Source organism: Podarcis muralis, chromosome 6 (genome assembly GCF_964188315.1).
Source record: "Podarcis muralis chromosome 6, rPodMur119.hap1.1, whole genome shotgun sequence".
NCBI lineage: Eukaryota > Metazoa > Chordata > Lepidosauria > Squamata > Lacertidae > Podarcis > Podarcis muralis.
In genome coordinates this window covers 2363607-2390532 of record NC_135660.1, presented here as the reverse complement: position 1 = coordinate 2390532, position 26926 = coordinate 2363607, and the positions used below count along the sequence as shown (strand labels likewise).

At 46.7% G+C, this 26926-nt stretch overlaps 1 protein-coding gene across 5 annotated transcripts in view; it reads left to right on the top strand.

The window, feature by feature from the left end:
- Positions 1 to 26926, top strand: part of TP63 (tumor protein p63) — a 147074-nt gene that overhangs the window by 7409 nt on the left and 112739 nt on the right. For all 5 annotated transcript variants that reach the window (XM_028731833.2, XM_028731832.2, XM_028731835.2 and 2 more), the window contains exons 2-3: positions 16187 to 16318; positions 16763 to 16895. In XM_028731833.2, the coding sequence (XP_028587666.2) occupies positions 16187 to 16318; positions 16763 to 16895 (265 nt within the window). The remainder of the gene's footprint in view (positions 1 to 16186; positions 16319 to 16762; positions 16896 to 26926) is intronic.

Genomic DNA, 26926 nt, shown 5'->3' with positions numbered 1-26926 from the left:
TCCCGAATGTTTTGGCTCCCAAACATTGCAAACCCAGAAGTGAGTGTTCCAGTTTCCGAACGTTCTTTTGGAAGCCGCACGTCTGATGGGTCTTCCAATTGGCTCCGGGAACTTCCTGCAGCCAATCAGAATACGCGCTTCGGAAGTCGAACGTTTTGGAAGTCGAACAGACTTCTGGAACAGATTCCATTCGACATCCAAGGTACGGCTATATGTAAAGAGATGAGGTCTGCTTCACATGGAGAGGTTTGGAGCAAGATGTCAAATTACCAATGGAGAGAAACAGGACTGGTGTGATATATTTGGATGGCTGAGGCAAAGGACAAGGTGGTCCAAAAATGAATCTTATTTCAGCATTGGAGACAGGATGCTAAGAGTCCTTGTGACAGCACAGCAGCATGTCTGAGGGCTCAGGAGGAGAAGCCAGAGGGTGTCATTGCTGGCCCTGAGCATCTGTTATAGAATTGTAGAATTGTAGAGTTGGAAGGGACCCCAGGGGGTCATCTAGTCCAACCCCCTGCATTGCAGGAATCTCAGGTAAAGCATCCATAATAATAATAATAATAATAATAATAATAATAATAATAATTAATAATAATAATACTAATAATAATTTTATTTATACCCCACCCTCCCCAGCTAGAGCCGGGCTTAGGCTAACCAGTAAAATTACAATTAACAAAAAAAAACACAATTTAAAATACAGGTTAAAATATAATTTAAAATGCAGCTTTATTTTAATAATAGCCCATAGATCAAAATCATAAGGGGAGGGAAACATCAGGGTCAGACTGAGTCCAAACCAAAGGCCAGGCAGAACAGCTCTGTCTTGCAGGCCCTGCGGAAAGATGTCAAGTCCTGCAGGGCCCTGGTCTCTTGTGACAGAGCATTCCACCAAGTCGGGGCCAGTACTGAAAAGGCCCTGGCCCTAGTTGAGCCAAATCTAACCACCTTGCAACCTGGGACCTCCAAAATGTTGTCATTTGTGGACCTTAAGGTCCTCCGCGGGGCATACCAGGAGAGGCGGTCCCATAGGTACGAGGGTCCTAGGCTGCATAGGCAGAAGGCAGATGACCACCCAACCTCTGCTTACAAACCTCCAAGGAAGGAGAGTCTGCCACTGCCAGAGGGAGTTTGCTCTACTGTCGAACGACTCTTACCATCAGAAAGTTTCCCCTGACGTTTAGACAGAATCTCCTTTCTTGTAACTTGAATCTATTGGTTCGAGTCCTGCCTGTCAAACGTCTAGACATTTCAGTTTATTTTAAAGGTGGGTGAACTCATCCAGGTCACCTTGGATTCACTTGAAAATGATGGGGGAACTTCCACACACGGAAAACCAGAAAATTCAGATCCGCAAAATTCAGATCCAGCAAAATTCAGCTCAAGAAACAGTGTTCAAGCTTATAACTGCTGCTAAGATTATAATGGCTAAAAACTGGAGTGTATCTCCTCCTATATTCTGAATGGATGGGGGGAAATTAGCCCAAACTAATTAGGATTAAGCTAATTTATTACAAAAGAATGCATATAAATCAGCCTAACAGGTTTATGGGGAAATTGATGCTTTTTGTAATAGTTTGAACATGATCTGTGATAATGTCCAAACATAGGCTGTTTTCAACCTGCTCTGTGGTATTTCATTATCATTGTATTTATCATTGGTTTATTTTGTCTATAAATTAATTAATATCAGGAGATATCAGAATCGTTTTTGGAGATATATAATAATATTCATCTTCAGTCTTGTGAAACTCCCTGAGACCTGTGGGTACAGGGTGGTATATAAATTTGAATAATAATAATAATAATGTCATGAAAAGCAGTTAATTGGCTAGCAACAGGTCCCTTCCAACTCTATAATTCTATTATTCTATAGTGAAATGCCTGTGTGGGCTTGCCTAAAGGGAAAGAAATCTTTTAGCAGGCATCAAAAGCAGTACAATGAAGATGTCTGTCCGAAGAGCAGGACCTGCAAAACTAAAATATTGATTTCTCGCAAGAGCGGAACAAAATCTATGTGGCACTTGCGAAGGAGCTGGTTTTGCAGTCAAAGCAGTCCTGTGAGCCCAGGGGAGCAAGGTGACCTTCCTTTAGTTACCTCCCTTTGGTCTTGGGCGTCCGAGGGCTTTGTACCCCGATAGAAGCACAGCACAGCACCAGTGCGAATCCTGACGGGGGTTGTTTTTATTATGTTTTCAACAGCCTCCTCGATTTCACGCCTGGGGTGCGTGGTCACAATCCCGCTCCTCTGAGACTAGCCTTCTAAATTTGAGCTCCCTGTCATTTCGTCCAGGAGGCGTCAGTTTCTGCGACAGCCTTTCTCTCTCTCTCTGAGATGGGGGGGGGGTCCCCTCTTTAATTCCCTCTCCCTCCCCCCCAGGGAATGATGTCACCTTGGCCGGCCGTCACTCTTGCTTCTCTCACTGCGTCTGAATCTGGGGAATGTCTGCCTTGCCTGACCTGTGATAGCAACCCTTCGGCACCTGCTCTCTCCAAAGCACTGCAACCCTTAGTACAGTCATACCTCGGGTTACAGACGCTTCAGGTTGCGCGTTTTCGGGTTACGGACACGCCGAGACCTGGAAGTACCGGAACCGGTTACTTCTGGGTTTTGATGCTCTCGCATGCACAGAAGCACTAACTTGTGCTTTGCGCATGCGCAGAAGCACCAAATCGCAACCCGCTCGTGCGCAGATGCAGCACTGCGGGTTGTGGGCACTGCGGGTAGCGAGCGTGCATCCCGCACGGATCATGTTTGACCATCTCCAGGATCTTGAGATTTCTCGCAAGGGGGGATGGGGTGAGAAATAGAGACATGGGAGATGTTTTGAGATCAGCCAGATGCCGGCGCTTTTTGGCAAAGTCCTGACTCCTGGGCCTGCTCCTGGCCAATTGAAAAGGTCCAGTCTGTGACTCCTGTAAGAGGTAGTTATTATGCATCTGATCTTGGCATTGCACCACGCCTGCAAGGCAGGCCACAGACCCATCCCTACATCTGGATAAATGACAGGACATTGTTGTTGTTTAGTCGTTTAGTCATCTCCGATTCTCCGTGACCCCCTGGACCAGAGCACGCCAGGCACTCCTGTCTTCCACTGCCTCCCACAGTTTGGTCAAACTCATGCTGGTAGCTTCGAGAACACTGTCCCACCATCTCGTCCTCTGTCGTCCCCTTCTCCTTGTGCCCTCCATCTTTCCCAACATCAGGGTCTTTCCCAGGGAGTCTTCTCATTTCAGGGGGTGGCCAAAGTCTTGGAGCCTCAGCTTCAGGATCTTCAAGATGAGATGGTTGGACAGTGTTCTCGAAGCTACCAGCATGAGTCTGACCAAACTGCGGGAGGCAGTGGAAGACAGAAGTGCCTGGCGTGCTCTGGTCCGGGGGTCACAAAGAGTCAGACACGACTGAACGACTAAGCAACAACAAATATATTTGCTCCAGGATTTGTTGAGTTGAAGACTGGCTTAGAAGCATGATGAGAAATAAATACTCTGAGAGCCAGTGTGGTGTAGTGGTTAAGAGCAGTGGACTCGTAATCTGGGGAACTGGGTTCGCGTCTCCGATCCTCCACATGCAGCTGCTGGGCCAGTCACACTTCTTCGAAGTCTCTCAGCCTCACTCACCTCACAGAGTGTTTGTTGTGGGGGAAGAAGGGAAACGAAGATTGTGAGCCGCTTTGAGACTCCTCAGGGTAGTGATAAAGTGGGATATCAAATCCAAACTCTTCTTCTCTACTCAGTTATGTTCCATGTCCCCTTGCATAAGATGTCCTGCTAAATCAGACCAAAGGCCCGTCTCAGCCTTTGGCACCTTGGCACCTCCAGGTGCTGCTGAGCTACAACTCCTACCAGTACCAGGCAGTGTGGGGCAGCTGCCATCACTTGCTTTAACTCCAAATTATCAATGCAGGATATCAGTTTATTGGAATCTCAGCATATTGTCTCCAATACAGATCAGAGTCCAGGTATTTGAGATGCAGTTGCAAAGTGCAAATACGTGCTTCAGAATTTCTCCCTGGCAAATGCGCTTCGCTTCTTGGGGTATGTTGCAAAGCAGACCGGGGGGGGGGGGGAGAGAAAATTATAAACTACCAGACAGAAGAATGTAAAGTATTGCACATGGATATTTCCGGGGACCATTTTGCAAGTTTGATATTTGAAGTTCAGAATTCATGTTCTGGTGCCAAGACTCTGCTGACAAATTGAGTCGCCTTAAACACAGTCAGAAAGAGAGATCCCCTCAAAGTGAAAGCCTGGCGCACAGAAAATTCACTTGCCATTTAAAAGAAATATAGATTTTTTTTAAATAAAAAAAAAGGTTCACACTTCGAGGTGCAGATTCCCCATGCAAACCGCAGCAACTCTTTTCTCCCCCGCTAGACACAAATGCATTCAGAAACAGATATCAGAATAGTCTCCAACACAACCTATTCTCCATTTACCAGGGACAGTCCCTGTAACATCACACTCAGGGTTTGTGGGTTTGGGGGATGCCCTATAAAAATGTTTCCATTCCTCAAGTTTCAGCCCATTCCCAGGGTCTTTAGAAGCTAAGACTGTGCCTGTGAATCTGCACCCCTTTCCCTGGGAGTAAGCGCCACTGAGCTCAATGGGGCTTTCTTCCAAGTAGAACTACAGTGGTGCCTCACAAGACGAAATTAATTTGTTCTGCGAGTTTTTTCGTCTAGCGAATTTTTCGTCTTGCGAAGCACGGTTTCCCATAGGAATGCATTGAAAATCTATTAATGCGTTCCTATGGTCAAAAAAAGTCCAAACAAAGCCAAATTTGGTACAACAAGAGTTTATTAAGTGCTCTTTAAAGTCACACATACTGTAAAGAGCATTTCAAAATTCAAACCCAGATTTTTTTTAAAAAAAAACAGCAGAGCGGCCCAATGGTCACAGAAAATCATAAAAATGCAGGAAAAAAACACACAAGCTTCCAGATTCTTGCAAACCCCTCCCCAACTGTTCCCCCAGCCACCCAGCACACAGAAATTCAAACCCAGAATTTTTTTTTAAAAAAAAACAGCAGAGTGGCCCAATGGTCACAAAAAATCATAAAAATGCAGGGGGGAAAAAACACAAGCTTCCAGATTCTTGCAGTTCCCTCCCCAACACCAAGTCCTTGAATTCCAAACACCCCAACCCAAAATCCAAAAACCCCCAAAAAAGTTTTAAAAGTTTAACTTACCAAATGTCTGCAAAAGAAGTTTTGGAAAAGCTTCAAAAATCACCAAAGTCTTCAAAAACCTCAAAAAAGGCTACCACACCGCTTGCTATGAGTTGCTCCTCGAAATCAAGTCGCAACTGTACAGTATTAACGGTTTTAAGAAAAAGGAAACAAACTTGCAAGACGTTTTCGTCTTGCGAAGCAAGCCCATAGGGAAACTCGTCTTGTGAAGCAGCTCAAAAAACGGAAAACCCTTTTGTCTCGCGAGTTTTTCGTCTTGCGAGGCATTCGTCTTGCGGGGCACCACTGTATACAGGATTACACTGCAAATTTTCCCATGCATGTGAACTTGCCGCTTTCAAACCAGGGCCTCTTTTGGACAGAGTTGTCTTGGCGACTGTATTCTGAGTTCTGGTAACTTCCAGATTAGATTACTGCGATGCGCTCCCTGTGGGGCTGCTCTCAAAGACGACCCGGATACTTCAGTTGGTCCAAAACTGCAGCAGCCAGATCACAGGCTGGGGTTCAACTAAGACCTCATGGAACCCTTGCTTGAAAAAAGCAGGCTTTAGATAATAAAAAGACAGGCTAATAAAAAGAGGTAAAGAACAAACTTCAGGAGAGGAGGGTTGGGAAGCCAAGAAGAAACTCTGAATGTTAAAAAAAGGTATATGATGCTGAATACTTCGAAATATTGTTGGAGACTTAACAAAAGTGATGTGGGGAAAAGGAAGAAAAACGCTGCACTGGTTGCTGGTGTGTTTTTGAGCCCAATTCAAGGTGGCCTCAAAGGCCCAGTATACCTGAAGGAGCGTCTCCACCCCCATCGTTCAGCCTGGACACTGAGGTCCAGCTCCGAGGGCCTTCTGGTGGTTTCCTCCTTGCGAGAAGTGAGGTTACAGGGAACCAGGCAGAGGGCCTTCTCGGTAGTGGCGCCCGCCCTGTGGAACACCCTCCCACCAGATGTCAAAGAGAAGAACAACCAACAGACTTTTAGAAGACATCTGAAGGCAGCCCTGTTTAGGGAAGCTTTTAATGTTTGATGTGTTACTGTATTTTAATATTTGGTGGGAAGCCGCCCAGAGTGGCTGGGGAAGCCCAGCCAGATGGGCAGGGGAACAATAATAAATTATTATTCTTATTCTTATTAAGGTTCTCAGATTGATGTTTAAAGCACTCAATGATAGGCCCCAAATATCTGAAAGACTACCTCCTTTCCTACAGACCCTCTCAGGTGCTGAGATCCACAGAGGAGACCCTCCGACCTCAGCGGCTCAGGGTGATGGTGATGCAGAGCAGTGGTGGAGTAAGGGGGTGCAGTGTGTGTGTGTGCGGGCTATTCCAGGTGTCATCACTGGGGGGGGTGACAAAATGGGGTGGTTTTTCTTTTTTCAAAAAAAATTGGGCTCACGAAACTTTTTAGAAGTGGCGCGATGGTTTAAACGCCTGCAGGTTCTGCGCTGCCTGAAATGGCAGCGTGGGACTTGCGTCTGCCTACTGCCTCTCCCTCAGCAGCCCTACAGCTGAGGGTGATGCGGCGGAGAGGCTCAAAACGTCGGAGAGACTCACCCGCCCCCATGGGTGGATCGCCCCGCCCCTGGCTGCAGGACACGCCCCTGCGCCAGGGACCCGAGCAGCAGGGCCTGCTCTGTGGTGGCCCCTAAGCTGTGGGCCTCCCTCTGCAGAGATGTATGCCTGGTGCCTGCATTGTCCAGCTTTCTTTCTTTTTAAAAAAAATTTATTTATAAAGTTTCAAATATAACAATAAAAAGAAAAAAACATTCCATTTGAAATATACATCCAATTCTAATTTTTCCACTTTGAGACTTCCTTCAGTCTATCTGGAAATTTTCATGTTTTCACAATTGTTCACATTTCTTATATCTGTATTGTTATGTGGTTGTTTTTTTGACCAAAATAATCTTAACAGTTATTATAAAACAATATTTCTTTCCCTTATTATCACAGAGCTTCTTGAAAACCTACAAATGTTAATTGACCTTCACATATATTTTTAATATACTCTGTAAATTTATTCCAGTCCTCGGTAAATCTCTGGTCTCGCTGGTTCCGAATTCTCCCCGTTAGTTTGTCTAATTCTGCGTATTCCATCAACTTCATTCTCCATTCTTCTTTCGTCGGGATTTCTTCTTGTTTCCATTTTTGTGCCACCAAAATTCTTGCCGCTGTTACTGCATATAAAAACAACTACTCATCCTTCTTTTTTATGTCATTTCTTAGTATTCCTAACAGAAAAGTTTCTGGCATTTCTTAGTATTCCTAACAGAAAAGTTTCTGGCTTTTTAACAAAGGTATATTTCAACATTTTTTTCAATTCATTATAAATCATTTCCCAGAAACCTTTCATTTTTTTACATTCCCACCACATATGATAAAATGTTCCTTCTTTCTCCTGACATTTCCAATATTTATTACTCACTTGTCCAGCTTTCAGAGGATGTCAAAGACGCAGCTCTTTTGACAACTGAAATGCATATTTTTCTGCCCCACCTTATCTCTGTGATTGAAAGCTGTTTAAAAGTGATTTTAATGATATGATTTAAAGGTTGTAATCTGCCTTGGGGCCTGAGGGGTGTGTGTGTGTAAGTAACAATAACATTTATTCATTGCATTTATATGCAACCTTTCTCCCCAAAGAGCTCAAGGTTCTGTTCTCCCTCTGCATTTAATCCTCAGAACAACAACCCTTTGAGGTAGCTTAGGCTGAGAGGGAGTGACTGCCCCCCCCAAGGTCACTCAGTGGCTGAGTGGGGAGATTCGAACCCTGATCTCCCAGGTCATAGTCCGACACGCTGAGCAGTCCCTTCGTGTCACCTGCCCCGAATCTTCAAACTTTTGCTTCCATGGGATTCCCAAGAGTTCAAATACAAGAGCGCTCTCCCTTCCTGGGGATTCTAGCAACGGAAAAGATTTAAATGGAAAACGTCATTGTCGTTGTCCCATGCCATTATTGCAATTATTGCAAGCTCCATTTGTCGTTGAGAGAGCAGAATGCAAATACTAAATCAAATTAAAACCTGTTTCCTCCCAGGGCAGATATGGGAGGGTAGGCTCCCAGCCTGCTTTTAAGTCCCTGACTCCGTTGTCCCGGATGGCGATAGGATGGCGGAGTCAGGGGTATGTGGGGAATAAATGGGACCCTGCAGAATTAGGGGAATTCCAGATGACGGGATGCCTTGCTTGAAACTGGTTGGCCCATCCAGAAAAATCCTCTCCCTCCCTCCCTCCTTCTCCCCTCGCACAGCTGCGTGCTCCATTTCATAGCCTGCCTGCTGTCTACAAATCACCCGCGTGTTAAAATGCGGCAGAGGGGAATTCCAGCACACTGGGCGCTGCCAAGACCCTCAAGCTCTGACGTGCCTCCCCCCCCCCTTCCCCACCCCCTGTCAAGGGCTAAAAATATAGGAACAGAGTCCAGGGCCTGGCTGGCAATCGTGGCCGAATGGACACTGGACACCCACCATCTCCCTAAGCAGCTTTCCTGACCCTGGTTCCGCCTGGAGCATCAATGGAACAAGAGGCCAGCTTCAAACTGGGAGCAGTGCTGTGCAGTGGTTAGAATAATAATAATAATAATAATAATAATAATAATAATAATAATAATAATAATAATTTATTTATTTATACCCCACCCATAATTTATTTATACCCCACCCATCTGGCAGTTTCCCCCCAGCCACTCTGGGCAGCTCCCAACAGAATATTAAAAAACACGATAAAACAGAATGTCAGGACACGGACCTGGGAGAGAGAACCGGGTTTGAATCCATGCTCGGCCTCAAAGCTCTCACTGGGTGGCCTTGGGCCAGTCGTCTCTCAGCCTAACCTACCTCATAGGGTTCTTGTGGGGGTTGAATGAGGAAGGTAGATAAATGCAATAAATAATCATTACAACCATTTCGCTCAGGGGGGTGGTCCTGGAGGCTTCGGAAATCCTGTGGCTGAGCTGCTCGAATCGCAGCTAGCAAACAGGGGCTTTGATTGCTCTCCCCAAATCTGCAGCCTCTAACTGGGGTGCGAGGAACAGCCATGTTGTTGCTGTTTAGTCGTTTAGTCATGCCTGCCTCTTCGTGCCCCCCTGGACCACAGCACACGAGGCACTCCTGTCTTACACTGCCTCCTGCAGTTTGGTCAAACTCATTTTAGTAGTTTTGAGAACACTGTCCCACCATCTTGTCCTCTGTCATCCCCTTCTCCTTGTGCCCTCCATCTTTCCCAACATCAGGGTCTTTTCCAGGGAGTCTTCTCTTCTCATGAGGTGGCCAAAGTCTTGGAGCCTCAGCTTCAGGATCCGTCCTTCCAGTGAGCACTCAGGGCTGATTTCCTTCAGAATGGAGAGGTTTGATCTTCTCGCAGTCCATGGGACTTTCAAGAGTCTCCTCCAGCACCAGAATTCAAAAGCATCAATTCTTTGGCGATCAGCCTTCTTTATGGTCCAGCTTTCACTTCCATACATCACTACTGGGAAAACCATAGCTTTAACTATATGGACCTTTGTCAGCAAGAGGAACAGCCATAGAATGATGGAATTGTTGAGTTGGAAGGGACCCTGAGGGTCATCTAGTCCAACCCCCTGCAATGCAGGAATCTCAGCTAAAGCATCCAGGACAGATGGCCATCCAGCCTCTGCTTAAAAACCTACAAGGAAGGAGAGTCCACCACCTTCCAAGGCAGTCCGGTTCTTACTGTCAAGAAGTTCTACCTGATGTTGAGTCAGAATCTCCTTTGTAACTTGAAGCCCTGGGTTCAAGTCCTGTCCTATTGCTATCCTACCTATAACCCCGTACTGCCATTCCCAACTGCAGTCCTGCCAACACAGAACTCTTTTGCAATCTTCTTCTGTTCTTCGGCCATCACTCATAGCCGAGTAAGATTGTCTTCCATAAACACAGTTTTAACAATGAGACCATAAGTGACTGAGGAGGCCAATTCTGGATCCACACGTCCTTCCACAGTGGGGACATTGGTTTTTGGGCAAGAGTTGATCATGGTGAGGGTTTGCCAAATGTGCCTTCCTCTTAGCACGTTTCTCCCTTACGTCCTGAGTTTTAGTGTCTTCAAAGCCCATGACACCTTTGATAAAGGCTGTTCTCCAACTGGAGCACTCGCAGGCCAGTGTTCCCCAGTTGTTGTTTATACTACATTTTTTTTTTAGATTTGCCTTCAGACAGTCTTTGAACCTCTTTTGTTGACCACCAGCATTACGCTTTCCATTTTTAAGTTCGGAATAGAGTAGTTGCTTTGGAAAACGATCATCAGGCATCCGCACAACATGACCAGTCCAACGAAGTTGATGTTGAAGAATCATTGCTTTGACACAGATGATCTTTGCTTCTTCCAGTACACTGGTATTAGTTCGCCTGTCTTCACAAGTGATGTGTAAAAATTTTCGGAGACACCATTGATGGAAACTTTTGAGGAGTTGGAGATGGTGTTTATAAGTGGTCCGTGTTTCACAAGCGTACAGTAAAGTTGATAGTACAATAGTTTTGTAAACAAGCATTTAGGTTTCCCTGCTAATGTCCCGGTCTTCAAACACTCTGGACTTCAATCAGGAGAAAGCCACACTGGCAGAGCTCAGGCGATGCTGGATTTTGGCATCAATGTTGGCCCTTGTGGAAAGATAACTGCCCAGGTAGGAGAAGTGATCAACATTTCCCAGCGTTACTACACTGAGTTGGATTTGTGACGCTGCAGAGAGGTTATTTTGTACATGTTCGTGCAGCACGCCTGCCAACACAGAACTCTTTTGCAATAAAATGATACAGTCACAAAGACTAGTATGTTGTGTTCTGATTTCATAAACCTATAGATCTGCTTAACTGGCAATATGTTCAAATTGGGATCCCTGCCAATCCTAGGAGCCAACGCCTAGGGGCTGATGGATCTTTGCCCCCACCCCAAAATAAAATATTTTAGGGGGCCAGGCATCGCCATTCAAATTGGTCAGGTGACCGATTATGTGTGGAAGGAGCCAATTTTGTATGCTCTGACCCACCCCACCCCCCAAGCGGAGTTTGGGCGAGGAAGCTAACGGGGAATTCTAAGTCTGCAAACAGTTTAAGTGAATTTGGTATATGTAAATAAACTCCTATGGAAGAGATGACAAAACGTGAAGGCAGTAAATCTATTGCCCCAGCAAGCAAATAGGAAAGTCCGTTTAGTAAGTTTATTTCCATTATACAAGTGGAAAAACTGAGGTCAGTTTATAAATGGTTGCATCTGGGGTTTTTTTTTGGGGGGGGGGGTAGAAAAAGAAGCAAGGCATTTTACATATTTTTAAGCAGCTGTTTAGACAAGGTTTGTTTGCTGAATAATAATAATAATAATAATAATAATAATAATAATAATAATAATAATAATTTATTTATTAATTATACACCACCCATCTGGCTGGGTTTCCCCAGCCACTCTGGGCTGCTTCCAACAAAATATTCAATATCCCTCCTTCCCTCTGTGGGTCCTTTGAATATTTTAATGAACTGCATATTGTAGTTCATCCCAATTATAGTCATCCAAAATGTCCAAAGTCCTTGTAACATCTCAAGAGTTATTCAAAGCCTGCCAAAGACTTCAAGTGTTTACAGTGTTCTTTCAAATGCAATCTGTATTTATCCCATTCTCTGCTGAGGTTTTGGTCCTCCTTATTCCTGATTTTCCCAGTCAGTCTAGCCATCTCTGCATAGTCTAGTAGTATCATCTGCCAATCCATTTCCCTAGGCACTCTGGGCAGCTCCCAACAGATTAAAAACACAATAAAACATCAGACATTAAAAGCTTTCCTAAACAGGGCTGCCTTCAGATGTCTTCTAAATGTCATATAGTTCTTTATTTCCTTGACATCTGGTGGGAGGGCGTTCCACAGGGCAGGTGCCACCACTGAGAAGCCCCTCTGCCTGGTTCCTTGTAGCTTCACTTCTCGCAAGAAGGGAACCGCAAGGAGCCCCTCAGAGCTGGACCTCAGTGTCTGGGCAGAACGATGGGGGTGATCAGGTTCTCCAACTACAGTTCCCCGGAATCTTTGGGGTGGGGTGGCATGGGGAGAGTCAAGACTGTGAGAGGGCAGCTAGGGCACTTCAAACTTACCATAAAGGATGTGGCCTCAGTCGGTCTGGGAATCTGTCTGGGAAGAGTTGGAGAAGGAAGGAGAAGGAAGACACAGCCCCAAGAAAAGAGAGTTTGGTTATTTCATAAACTAATAAAGCTTGGGCTCCATGATCACTGCAGATGGTGACAGCAGCCACGAAATTAAAAGGCGCCTGCTTCTTGGGAGAAAAGCACTGACAAACCTAGACACCATCTTAAAAAGCAGAGACATCACCTTGCCAGCAAAGGTCCGTATAGTTAAAGCTATGGTTTTCCCAGTAGTGATGTATGGAAGTGAGAGCTGGAAGTCATGCTGGCCACATGACCCGGAAGCTGTACGCCGGCTCCCTTGGCCAATAAAGCGAGATGAGCACCGCAACCCCAGAAGTTGGTCACGACTGGACCTAATGGTCAGGGGCCTTTACTAAATGAATATTTTAACAAGTAAAACAGAAAAAATTAATAAAAATTATACACACGAAAAAGAAAATCAACTTTGCCTCCAAACTCCATCAAGGGCCTTCTTCCCATGATACTCACAGCACAGCATCTCTGCAATGCTGTCTACGACTGGAATGGCAGCTGATAAATGGGCATCATCATCATCATCATCATCATCATTTACCGTAGTTTTCACTCTATAAGACGCACCAGACCACAAGACACACCTAGTTTTTGGAGGAGGAAAACAAGAAAAAATATATTCTGAATCTCAGAAGCCAGAACAGCAAGAGGGATCGCTGCACAGTGAAAGCAGCAATCCGTCTTGCTGTTCTGGCTTCTGGGATAGCTGTGCAGCCTGCATTTGCTCCATAAGACGTACACACATTTCCCCTTACTTTTTAGGAGCGAAAAGGTGAGTCTTATAGAGCAAAAAATACGGTAATTTGTATGCCCCCTTTCCATAGTTAAAACAATGCTCATTCTGCACAGGCAAAGGGCTTCTCTCTCTTACTAATAAACCTGTTTAATCACCACCTCCCACCCCAACAACGAAGCCGGCTCTTTTCTCTCAGTTCCCCGACAGCCTTTAGCTGTATCCTGTTTTGCAGGAGCCTCTCAAATTTTGCAAATAGGCTAATGGGCCCAGAGAAAGAGGAGGGCATGCAGCTCCCAGCACCATGCAGAAATAAGGAGGGCCCTGTGCAATTTAAGCCACCCCCTTTGCAACCTTTCTTCGGTTCATCTACAGGTCAGCGCCTTCCTGCAGGCTCCAGCACCCCAATCCTGCCAGAGGTCATCGGATCTCAGTGCGCCTCCCAGAATGACATTTGCTTGCTTGTTGTGTGGCCTTCAGTGCTAGTCAGCGGCCAGGGGGAGAAAGAAATTGATGGATTGATTTCATTTATCTTCTTTGGCTATCCCTCGTAGCCAAGTAAGATTGTCTTCCATAAACACAGTTTTAACAGTGAGTCCGTAAGTGACTGTGGAGGCCAATTCTGGATCCACACGTCCTTCCACAGTGGGGGCATGGGTTTCTGGGCAAGAGTTGATCACGGTGAGGGTTTGCCAAGCGTGCCTTCCTCTTAGCACCTTTCTCCCTTGCATCCTGAGTTTGAGTGTCTTCACCTTTGGTCAAGGCTGTTCTTCAGCTGGAGCACTTGCAGGCCAGTGTTTCCCAATTATTGATGTTTATACTACATTTTTTTATATTTGCCTTGAGTCTTTAAACCATTTTTGTTGACCACCAGCATTACGCTTTCCATTTTTATGTTGGAAATAGAGTAGTTGCTTTGGAAGATGATAATCAGGCATCCGCACAATAAGACCAGTGCAACAAAGTTGAGGTTGAAGAATCATTACTTCAACAATGGCGATCTTTGCTTCTTCCAGTACACTGGTATTAGTTCTCCTGTCTTCCCAAGTCAAGTGTGGAAATTTTCAGAGACCCCGTTGATGGAATCTTTTGAGGAGTTGGAGATGGCGTTTATAAGTGGTCCATGTTTCACAAGCATACAGTAAGGTTGGTAGTACCATAGCTTCTCTCATTCTCTGCAAAGAAGGACTGGTTGTTAAACCACTGTGGGAAATGCAACCCTCAGAGGAGAATGGGCGGTTCCTCACAACTGTCAGCACCCTTAGCAAACTACAGTTCCCGGGATAATCTGTAAGAAGGCATTGCTCCACATATGATATGTGGTGGACTTGTAAAAGGGTAAAAGAGTATTGGGAAATAATATATAATAAATTGAAAAAAATGTTTAAAAGTTATTTTCCAAAAAAAAACAAAAAAACAACCAGAGTCCTTTTCCTTGGGGATAATTCAGATGGAAATCCCCAGGTGTCAAAAAAAAGGTTATTTATGTATGTCACTAGGGACGCGGGTGGCGCTGTGGGTAAAAGCCTCAGCGCCTAGGGCTTGCCGATCGAAAGGTCGGCGGTTCGAATCCCCGCGGCGGGGTGCGCTCCCGTTGCTCGGTCCCAGCACCTGCCAACCTAGCAGTTCGAAAGCACGTCAAAGTGCAAGTAGATAAATAGGGACCGCTTACTGGCGGGAAGGTAAACGGCGTTTCCGTGTGCTGCGCTGGCTCGCCAGATGCAGCTTTGTCACGCTGGCCACATGACCCGGAAGTGTCTCCGGACAGCGCTGGCCCCTGGCCTCTTAAGTGAGATGGGCGCACAACCCCAGAGTCTGGCAAGACTGGCCCGTACGGGCAGGGGTACCTTTACCTTTATGTATGTCACTACCACGGCCCAAATGGAAAACAAGCGAGGTCCCAACCAAAGAACAATAGCAACTAAAAATGATGGAATAAGCGCAGATTGCAGACCTAACTCATAGACTAAGAGAACAGGAAGAACATACATTTAAAGAAGATTGGGAAAATGTTTATTGAATATATGGCGGGGGGCAATTGTGTACACTTGAAAACATTGGCAGCATTAAGATCAATTCAACATTGTAAATAAGTTTTGATGGATGCAATGTTGGAATACTGAATTGTTTAGTTTATGTAAAATATGCAGGGATTTATGTTATGCAAAATGGAAAGAGAAGAATAAGGGAAGTCGTTGATATTTTAAGGTTGTTTAAATGAATATTCTAAAATGTAAAACAGAAAAGTTTAATAAAGAATTATACCCCAAAAAAGCGAAAAGGAAGAAGGCATTGATGCTTAAAGAGGTATGATAGTGCTCTAAGTGCATGCTGTGATTGTAGCTTTATTGTTGTTGTTGTTCAGTCGTTTAGTTGTGTCCGCCTCTTCATGACCCCCTGGACCAGAGCATGCCAGGCACTCCTATCTTCCACTGCCTCCCGCAGTTTGGTCAAACTCATGCTGGTAGCTTCAAGAACACTGTCCCACCATCTCGTCCTCTGTCATCCCCTTCTCCTTGTGCCCTCCATCTTTCCCAACATCAGGGTTTTTCCAGGAAGTCTTCTCTTCTCATGAGGTGGCCAAAGTCTTGGAGCCTCAGCTTCAGGATCTGTCCTTCCAGTGAGCACTCAGGGCTGATTTCCTTCAGAATGGAGAGGTTTGATCTTCTTGCAGTCCATGGGACTCTCAAGAGTCTCCTCCAGCACCAGAATTCAAAAGCATCCATTCTTCGGCGATCAGCCTTCTTTATGGTCCTGCTCTCACTTCCATACATCACTACTGGGAAAACCAGAGCTTTAACTATACAGACCTTTGTTGGCAAGGTGATGTCTCTGCTTTTTAAGATGCTGTCTAGGTTTGTCATGGACTTACTTCTGAGCAAATATGTTTAAGATTGCTCCGCTAGATTTGTGCCTGCAAGTGTTTAATCCTACCACTGTGTCTTAGATTTTAAAACTTTTAAATGACAATTCAATCATTTTTGTTTAAAATACTTTACTGGTTGCCTTTTCTTTTGCCATCCACTTTGGGGGAAAGATGGTAAAATCTATATATATATTTAAAAATACGATTTGGACCTTTTGTGTAGGTTTGTGGACACCCCAGGCCATTTCTCCTGGACGGAGAGTTATTACCGCTCTACCATGCCTCAAGGCTCGCAGGCGAGAGAATATGGCCGTCCGGAAGTTTTCCAGCAAATCTGGGATATCCTCGATCATCAGTGAGTAGCAAGATGGATGAATCGGACGGGGGATTGTCTGGTGTGGGGGTGTGTTATGTTCAACTTCTTGAACTGGAAGGGCCTTGGAGTCCCACCTAACAGTTGCTCAATATGCCGAAAGTCAGAGGCAGCCAGTTGATTTCTCCATCTAGCCTAATAGTGTCTACTCAGACTGGCAGCACCTTAACTGAAGGTGTTCGGATTGTAACTCAGTGGTGGAGCATACCTGCCTTGCGTCTCCAAGTAGTAGACCTTCCACATGACCATATTTTCCAGGGACAGTCCTGGATTTACCGATGCCATCTCGGTTTCTGGTTTGAGGACGCTGGGCGAGATGGGCCTTTGGCCTTCTTTGGCCTGATCCAGCAACCAGACTCTCCTTGTGTGGGCTTCCATCTTTGATGTCCAGTGAAACACTTTTCAGACCCCTCTCCTATTCCGCAGGCCCATCTGCTCAGTCCAGCCCATTGACTTGAATTTCCTGGAGGAGCAAACGGAAAATGGCCCCACGAACAAAATCGAGATCAGCATGGATTGCATTCGGATGCAGGATTCGGAGATCAGAGACCCAATGTGGGTGAGTAGCCAATGTCAGCATGCTGCGGTTAGGATGTAGGGCTAGGACCCGGAATGCTTGGGCCAATCACGGATGCTTATCTTAACCTGCCTCGCAGGGATGTTGTGAAAATAAGATGAGTGTCTGTGTCTTGAGGGTGAAGGGAGAACCACACACTCTGCCTTGAACTCCTGGGACGAAAGGTGGGATATAAATAAACCGTAGTCCAGGGCATATGTGGAAAGAAAGGTTGGGGCTTTTTAAAGTACCAGTTTATCATAGAACGTAAACCAGGTTCAAAGTGGTGGTTGCATGAAAAATACCGTATGTGTGGATGTGCAATGCTTGCTCCCTGCCAAAGGTTTTGGCAAGCTGTACTTGATCATGCATCATTTTTTGGCTTTTAATTATCTGCAGCCTCTTTGAATGGGAGGGATGTTCTTATTGTGCCTCTCAAAAATAGGATCGCGCCTTAGAACTTCCTTCGTTTTCTTTCATGCTGGTTTTAACATATGTGTTTCTTGGTTGTAAGTCACGACAAGTTCCCTTGGTGAAAAAGTGATTCTTAAACTTAATAAAGCGAGAACAACCCCGTGGCGGAGTTCTGTGCATCGCAGAAGCTTGCGTGCGTTCTTTCGAACTTGGGTCCTAATCAAGAGGACCCCACCACTTTTTTTTTTTATCCCAACCTCAGGACAGCTGTCTTGTTGCCCCAAACCCAAAGTCCTGCTCAGGTTTGCAGGAGAGAACGACCTTTCCTCTTTCCCCCTTCTGCATTGCCGTGGGTTGGACTAGATGACCCTAGGGTCCCTTCTGACTCCTTTCCTCTCCTTTTTGGTTGAAGTTAAATCCTTTGAAGACAGAGGTCCTTTGGCTGGGTCGGGACAATATGAGATTGGGGGGGCAACTCCCATCTCTTGCAGGGGCGCAATTAATGCCAGCACCATCCGTTAAGAGTTTGGGTGTAATCTTCGACACCTCCCTTTCCATGGAGGCACAGATTGCAGCTATAACAAAGGTGGCATTTTTTCATCTCCGCCAAGCTAAGCAGTTGGCTCCTTACCTCTCTCGCCCTGACCTAGCCACTGTGATCCACACAATGGTCACCTCCAGACTGGATTATTGTAACTCGCTCTACGTGGGGCTGCCCTTGAGACTGACCCAGAAACTCCAGCGGATGCAGAATGCCGCAGCGAGACTCCTTACGGGGTCCTCACCGTGGGATCACATTCACCCGGTGCTATACCAGCTGCACTGGCTCCCGGTGGAGTACAGGATCAGGTTTAAGATGCTGGTTTTAACCTTTAAAGCCCTATATGGCCTAGGACCCTCGTACCTACGGGATCACCTGGTATGTCCCACGGAGGACCTTACGGTCTTCATACCAAAACACCTTGGAGATCCCAGGCCACAGAGAGGTTAGGCTGGCCTCAACCAGAGCCAGGGCTTTTTCGGCTGTGACCCCGATCTGGTGGAACGCTCTGTCACAAGAGACTAGGGCCCTGCGGGACTTGACATCTTTCCGCAGGGCTTGCAAGACGGAGCTGTTCCACCAGCCCTTTGGCCAAGGCACAGCCTGACCCGCTCCTTCGGTAATTCACATAGAACTCTAGCCCAATGGTTGCCATGAATTTGATTTGAACTGATTTTATAATGAACTGATTTTAGAATGCTGTGTTATTTTAGTGTTGTTAGCCGCTTTGAGCCCGGCTTCGGCTGGGGAGGGCGGGATATAAATAAATTATTATTATTATTATTATTATTATTATTATTATTATTATTATTATTTATTATTATTTGTGAGCCTTTGCTCAGCTGCTGGGAGACATGCTCTTCCCCAGCTCTGTGCCCCAGGCGGGCTGCCTGCTGTTGCCGCCGTCCTCCTGGGAGCGTGGGGCCTGCTCCTTCCAGGCTGCTGCCTCCGAGGCATGCCGCTCTTGCGATTCAGAGCAACTCTGGCGTGTGGCTCTAATCTGCTGTTGACTCAAGGCCCGCCGCTAAGTGCTCTCTGCCCCCGTCTTCCCTGCAGAAATATGCTGCTCTCCCGGCCCTCTGGCTCACGCCCCCTGCACCCATCCATCCAATTCATTCAGTCGCTCATTCATTCACAAAAGGCTTTTGGCGGCCACCACGGTCTCGTTCCTCCTCCCGGGACTCTGTGCAAACAGTTTGTTCTGGAAACAGGGGAAAGTTTGTCTCTCTGCCCCCGCTCCCACTCCCCTCTTTTCTATTTATTTAATAAATTGTCAAACATCACTTGACAGGTGGCAGCCCAGCCTGGCGGAGGAGTCGGCTGTTTGCTTTGCAATTCCCCAGGAAGGCAGCGAGAGGAACCTGTCGCCCCAGGCGAGGTGTTTTGCTGCGTTTAATCAGAAATGCAGCCCTCGCCTCGGCCCTTTCTCCCCCTCCTGCTTTCCCTCTGCGTCGCCCCAGGCCAGGCGGACGCCCAGCACCTGCCACTGGTCTCACCCTGCGGTGCCACTTCAGAAGAGGCAACGGCCTCCCCCTCTCTCTCTCTCTCTCTCTCTCTGTAAAACTCTCTGCCAGGGCAAGGGAGGGTTGGGAAATGGGGGCAGGTAAATATATAAAGGAATGTGGAGGTGCAAAACCTTCAGGGACAGAGCTGGCGGTAAGAAAGCAATGGGATAGCTCAGTCGGTAGGAGATCGAGACTCTTAATTGCGGCGTCAAGGGTTCGAGCCCCACATTGGGCAAAAAGATTCCTACATTGCAGGGGGTTGGCCTAGATGACCCGCGGGGTCCCTCCCAACTCTACATTTCTATGATGATGATGATGATTTATTGTTTAAACCCTGCCCATCTGGCCAGGTTTCCACAGCCACTCTGGGTGGCTCCAAACAAAATTGATGATAATGATGATGATAAAACGATAAAAAAATCAGACATTAAAAACTTCCCTAAACAGGTCTGCCTTCAGATGTCTTCAAAAAGTCAGATAGTTCTTTATCTCCTTGACATTTGATGGGAGTGCGTTCCACAGGCCGGGCGCCACCACTGAGAAGGCCCTTTGCCTGGTTCCCTGTAACCTCACTTCTCACAAGGAGGGAACCGCCAGAAGGCCCTCGGAGCTGGACCTCAGTGTCCGGACTGAGCAATGGGGGTGGAGACGCTCCTTTGGGTATACTATGCTATGATTCCATGGAAGAGAGGGCTGTCGAACGCAACCAGCCACGATGGCTTTGCTCCCATGCTGGACAACATAAGAAGAATCTGCTGGCTCAGGTCAATGACCCATCTAGTCCAGCCAATGGCCAAACAGTTGCCAGTCGGAAACCTGAAAGCAGGATTCGAACACAAGAGCAACTCTCCCCTCCTGCGGTTTCCAGCAGCTGACATTCAGAAGCATTGCTGCCTCCAACCATGGAGCAGGACCATCCTGCATAGCTGTCAACCGTCCCTTATTTGGCGGGAAAGTGCCTTATCCCAGTGCTGTGTCCCTCTGCTGTCCCTTATTGATGATGTCCCTTAAATTTCCCGGGTTTCAAAGGAAGCAGCTCCTCTCCCTCCCTCCCTGCCGGCCAGGGAGGAGGGAGGCTCCAACTGTGTTACTTGGCTGTGTTGCTCACTCAATAAGGAGTCTAAGAATGACTGGGAGGTGGAGCTTGCATGCCTTGTGCCGATCAAATCGGCCGTGTTGCCTGGGGACTCACCTTTGCTCAGCGCTTCCCAGCAGAGAGGTGACGGTGGTTTTCCTTGCTGCATCCCCTTTGCCGGGTTGCTGCGCTGTGGGAACCACCGCTTGAGGCTTCGTTTGGCTGCTGGCTGGGCTTTCTGCCTTTGCCTCGGAGGGGCTCAGAAGTTGAACATACCTGTGCCCGGAAAATCCCTTATTTTGGCTGCTGATCCCTTATTTTCAAGGCTGCTGGTCCCTTATTTTCAAATCTGTAAGTTGACAGCTATGCCATCCTGGCCAGGAGACAGCCACTAATAGCCCTCTCCTCCTCCAGGAATTTGTCCAATCCTCTTTGAAAGGCATCCAGGCAGGAACGCTTTTGACCGCCAGTTCCTTGCAGGCTTGTGCTTGCAGCTTTCCCACTGGTTGGGCAACTTGGATGTTGGCCAGATCCAGTAGGCTCTTCTGATATTCTTGGATGTCCCAGGCGGCCCACCATGTTGTTGTTGTCCCCCCCCCCCCCCAATTTTTTATTCATTTTATAACACAAATAAAAAACACAAACAGAAAAGACAAGCAATACGAACAAATTCTTGTCATATCCTTAATTTTCTAAACATTGTTAAGTGGGCTTCCCCGAGTCCCACTATCTGATTTTCATTTTACTTCCTCTTTAGCAGATTTCATATATCATAATTTCTAACCATCGTTTTTTTTTTAAATCACACTTAAAATAACTTCACATTTTATCACTTACAAATAATACTAAATAATAATACTAAATAATACTAATAATACTAAAACTTCACATTTTATCACTTACAAATAATACTATTTTAAAATACCCTATCTTCTACTTCTAACCCTGCAGCCTATATCCACTTCCAAAGCTATTCTAAGGTTTAAATATTAACATATTTTTTCAGATATTCCTTAAACTTCTTCCAGTCTTCTTCCACTGTTTCTAAACTTATTGTTGTACATTGTTTTAATTGTCTGTTTTAACCATATTTGCACATTGGTTTCTAATGTTGTGAGTGTCCTCTGTTTCAGAGGCTTCTACTCTGTAGCCTCTTATAGTTGTTTTAACTGCATGTTTTTATTTGTTTTTAGTTCTTATCTGTTTTAATTATCAGTTTTTATTCATCCATTAGGACGCGGGTGGCACTGTGGGTAAAAGCCTCAGTGCCTAGGGCTTGCCGATCGAAAGGTCGGTGGTTCGAATCCCCGCGGCGGGGTGCGCTCCCGTTGTTCAGTCCCAGCGCCTGCCAACCTAGCAGTTCGAAAGCACCCCCGGGTGCAAGTAGATAAATAGGGACCGCTTACTAGCGGGAAGGTAAACAGCGTTTCCGTGTGCTGCGCTGGCTTGCCAGAGCAGCAATGTCACGCTGGCCACGTGACCCGGAAGTGTCTCCGGACAGCGCTGGCCCCCGGCCTATAGAGTGAGATGGGCGCACAACCCTAGAGTCTGTCAAGACTGGCCCGTACGGGCAGGGGTACCTTTACCTTTACCTTTATCCATCCATTATCCATGTTTAATCTTGTATTTTATTCAGATGTTTTATCCTATGCTTGTTTCTTTGTCCTTATTTGCTCCAACATTTATCAGTTAAAAAAAAATCCTAACTGCTATTTTATTTATATGTTGTTGTTGTTGTTGTTGTTGTTGTTTAATCCTGGTCTGTGACCGTAATAAAGTTCATTCATTCATTCACTGTCTCTTCTCTCTGGTGACCCACCATGTTGTTGTTGGTGACTGAGATGTCAGAAGCTGCTGTCCACTGACTGGGACCATTGGTTTGCCCAGTTCCATATTGCCTGCATATTGCTGCCCTGGGTGTTCCTGGTAGGATACCCTCCCATCCCTCTCTGAAGGTTCCAGGAATTGAACCTGGAGCTCTCTGCATGCAAAGCAGGTGTTTCCCCCTTGCTTCCGTCTTCCCTGCTGTTGCCTGACAGCAGTGGGTGTCTGAAGCCTCTCCCAGTCCTGTGACCTGAGATCATTTCCCTGGAGGCTGAGCTCTCCCTGGGACACAGGAAGCTCCCATCACCCTGCCCAATGCCAGCTCTGCAACAAGGGCTAAGAGCATCTGACTCCTAATCTCAAGGCTGTGGCTTCGAACAGAGCGCCTCTGAGCATGTGCAGAGTTTTTACCTTCCAGGTAAAAAGGAACATTGCCAGATGCTTGATACCAATGCAGACCAGTTGGTGCATCTGATCCAGTGGTGTATGCACTAACTGGCAGCCGCTCCCCCTCAGTCCTTCCCAGCCCTGCTCTAAGGTGCTGAGGAGTTGAGCCTTCTGAATGCCAAGCAGATGCTTTGTTGCCGCTGGCTGGTGGCTTTTCCCTTGCCCTCCTCCAGCTATAAACTGGGGGGTTCTGCATTCGAGTCTCGCTTCCTCCACAAAGTGGCTTGAGGGAAGCCATGCACGCCCAGCCTCACTCCCCTCTCAAATGCAAGGATAAAGTGTGTTTGTTGTTGTTCAATCAAGTGGTATTTAAATATTATGAGACATAAACAAATATGGACAATGACACAGAATAATAAAAACAAACACTTTAGTGTGTTGCAGCAGAGGAGGTGTCTTTTGACTTGACAAATTGCATCTTAAGCTTAAATATGCACTGCAGCTACAAAGTCTGGCAAAATAGTATATTCCTTCAAGGCAGTCTCCCCCAACCCGGCGCCCTCTGAAGTTTCAGATTACACTGAGAAGTGAAATTCTTCTAAGATCTGAAGGCCTGTCCCGTGGAAGTTGGAGCAAGCTGGCTTCTGGCTGCTCCAAAGGGAAGGACCAATGGATTCAAAGGACAAGAAAGGAGAGTCCGATGGAACATTAGGAAAACCTTTCTGATGGGAAGAGCTTTTTATGATAGTGGAACAGATCCCCTCAGGAGATGGTGGATTCTCTTCCATTAGAGCAGCGGTTCTCAACCTGTGGCTCCCCAGATGTTGTTGGACTACAACTCCCATCATCCCTGAGCTCTGGCCTGGCTAGCTAGGGGTGATGGGAGTTGTAGTCCAACAACATCTGGGGACCCACAGGTTGAGAAAGGCTGTGTTAGAGGCTTCCAAACAGAGGTTGGGTGGCCATCTGTCAGGGATGCTTTTGCTGAGATTCCTGCATTGCAGGGGGTTGGACTGGATGACCTTTGGGGGTCCCTCCCAACTCTTATGATTCTGCTTTTTCAGGGAGTGGAAGCTCTGCTTTGCCCTTTAACCCTGCAGCATATGAAAAAGCCCTTCCTTTCGCCTCCCCTGGATCTTCCTCTGTTCATATTCCCCGGAGTTTTCACGTTAGGAGAGAGGAAGAAAAAAACATCTGCATGCCCCAAAGTGAGGGGTTCATGGCTGCCTGCCTTTGAGCAGCCCTTGCTAAGCTACCCTTGAACCCTGAGCTCCCAGGAAGGGGTTAGCCAAGCACTCAGGTCTCTGAGTTGGGAGCAAGAGGGAACGAAACTCAATTCTGTCTCTCCCCCAGCCATCCTTTCACTAGGGATTTTTTTGGGGGGGAGGTTGGGGGAGGCCTTCCTCTCCCTACCTGCTCATCTTCCCTGCTGCCCCGGGGCGTCTAGCCTGGTCGAACCAGTTTGACAAAATGCCTTCTTGTGGTGGAAAAAAAAAGAAAAGAAAACGAAAATCTGCCTCCTCCTTCTCCAGATCCCTTCTGATGTAGCTTTGCTGTTTTAATCAAGTATATGCATTTTGAAAGCTTTTCTCCTTAAAAGGAGATGGGGTTTTTTTCTCTTCTACTTGCCCCTCATTTGTTAAAAGCTCTTTGTCCTGTCATGGGGAGGAAGGCTGGGTCCTGAGCGAAGGGGGGCTTTCTGCCATTTTAAATTGCATTTTAACCTGTATTTTGAATGGTTTTTTTTCTTTTTTATTATTATGCTTTTACTGAAATTTTATTGATGTTAGCTGCCCTGAGCCCGGCTCTGGCCGGGGAGGTAAAGGTAAAGGGATCCCTGAGCATAAGGTCCAGTCATGACCGAATCTGGGGTTGCGGCGCTCATCTCGCTTTAATGGCCAAGGGAGCCGGCGTACAGTTCCAGGTCATGTGGCCAGCAGGACTAAGCCGCTTCTGGCGAACTAGAGCAGTGCACGGAAACACCGTTTACCTTCCCGCCGGAGCGGTACCTATTGATCTACGTGCACTTTGACATGCTTTCGAACTGCTAGGTTGGCAGGAGCAGGGACAGAGCAATGGGAGCTCACCCCGTCACAGGGATTCGAACTGCCGACCTTCTGATCGGCAAGTCCTAGGCTCTGTGGTTTAACCCACAGCACCACCCGCGTCCCGGGGAGAGCTGGGTATAAATAATATTTATTATTATTATTATTATTATTATTATTATTATTCTCACTCTTGCTTAACTCCATCCCCCCACCCCACCCTCACCCCTCTGCAAAGACTACTAGGGTGGAATTCATAAGGAGAAAGAGGAGGAGGGATCCATTGAAGTGAATGGATAGGGCACCATTCACTTCAATGGGTCCACCAACCTGAGCAAAAGATAGTGTAAAGCCACTCAATACATTAAGCTTGTTTCTGGGGTCTGTGATAAAGAGCTTTGTTTTCAGAGAGAGTCGTGGAATTGAAGAGTTGGAAGGGAACCCGTGTCATCTAATCCAGCCCCCTGTGACACAGTCACTCATCAACTTTTGACTTTCCTCCTCCTCACAATTGCATGCAGAACAGTGTCTGAAGGGCGTTGAACATGCATTAATGTTCGCAATAGAATCCAAGTCAGAGGTGCTGCTGTAGTTTCAGCTTTGGTACTAAAGTCCTCTGGGGGGGACTGGGATTCCTCGTGCAGTTTTCCACATCTGGGAGCCTGGTGCTTGGTAGTACATTTCCGGGCACAATTCAAAGTGTTGGTGCTGACCTTGAAAGCCCTAAACTGCCTCGGTCCAGTAGACCTGAAGGAGTGTCTCCATCCCCATCATTCAGCCCGGACACTGAACATCCAGCGCTGAGGGCCTTCTGGCGGTTCCCTCATTGCAAGAAGCCAAGTTACAGGGAAGCAGGCAGAGGGCCTTCTCAGTGGTGGCGCCCACCCTGTGGAACGCCCTCCCTTCAGATGTCAAAGAAATAAACAACTATCTGGCTTTTAGAAGCCACCTGAAGGCAGCCCTGTTTAGGGAAGCTTCTAATATTTGATGAATTATTGTATTTTGATATTTTGCTGGAAGCTGCCCAGAGTGGCTGGGGAAACCCAGACAATTAGGTAGGTATAAATATTATTATTTGGGACGCGGGTGGCGCTGTGGGTAAAAGCCTCAGCGCCTAGGGCTTGCCGATCGAAAGGTCGGCGGTTCGAGTCCCCGCGGCGGGGTGCGCTCCCGTTGCTTGGTCCCAGCGCCTGCCAACCTAGCAGTTCAAAAGCACCTCCGGGTGCAAGTAGATAAATAGGGACCGCTTACTGGCGGGAAGGTAAACGCCGTTTCCGTGTGCTGCGCTGGCTCGCCAGATGCGGCTTTGTCATGCTGGCCATGTGACCCGGAAGTGTCTCCGGACAGCGCTGGCCCCTGGCCTCTTAAGTGAGATGGGCGCACAACCCTAGAGTCTGGCAAGACTGGCCCGTACGGGCAGGGGTACCTTTACCTTTACCTTTTTAAATATTATTATTATTATTATTATTATTATTATTATTATTATTATAGCAGGAAAAAAGACTTGTAACTATGGTGCAACCTCTGTGGAGATACATATCTATGCACAAACGCATGATTTTTTTTTGCATGCAAGACGTCCTTCTTCAAACAGTAAACAATGGATGGCTTCTAAAGAAGACTGGACAAATTCACGGAGAAGAGAAAGCTACTAGCCAGGATGGCTATTGCGGCCATGCTTCTGAATCCCAGTTGCTGGAAACTTCCCAAAGGGAGTTGATAGTAATAATAATAATAATAATAATAATAATAATAATAATAATAATACCCCCCCTTGCTCTTGGGCTTGGATCCTGCTTCCTGGTTTGCCACTGTGAGAACATGAGGCTGGACTAGATGGGCCATCAACAATAATCAATAATATATTTTGAATTTGTACCCCACCCATCTGACTGGGTTGCCCAGTACGACGGGCTCTTCTTGGGTCCTGAAACAGAAAAACCTGGGGAATGATTCACACGCACTGCTGGATCACTCTCCGCTTGATCACTTTCCAGTTGACTTTGTTCACTATTCCCACGGTAAAAAAAGGGGGAAAGAAAAAACTCCCTTGGAGCTGATGTCAGAGAGTACAGAGTCCCACCTCTCCCTGGCAGTTAACCTGCAGTGACTCATTCACACGTGCAAGCCATTAAGCTGCAAGTCAACAGGCAGTTTCCCATGACCCATGTGGACCAGCCTTCAACAAGAAGCGTAGAAGGTGGGGTTACAGCAAGTCTGGAATTTGGTCCACCCAGCTGAGC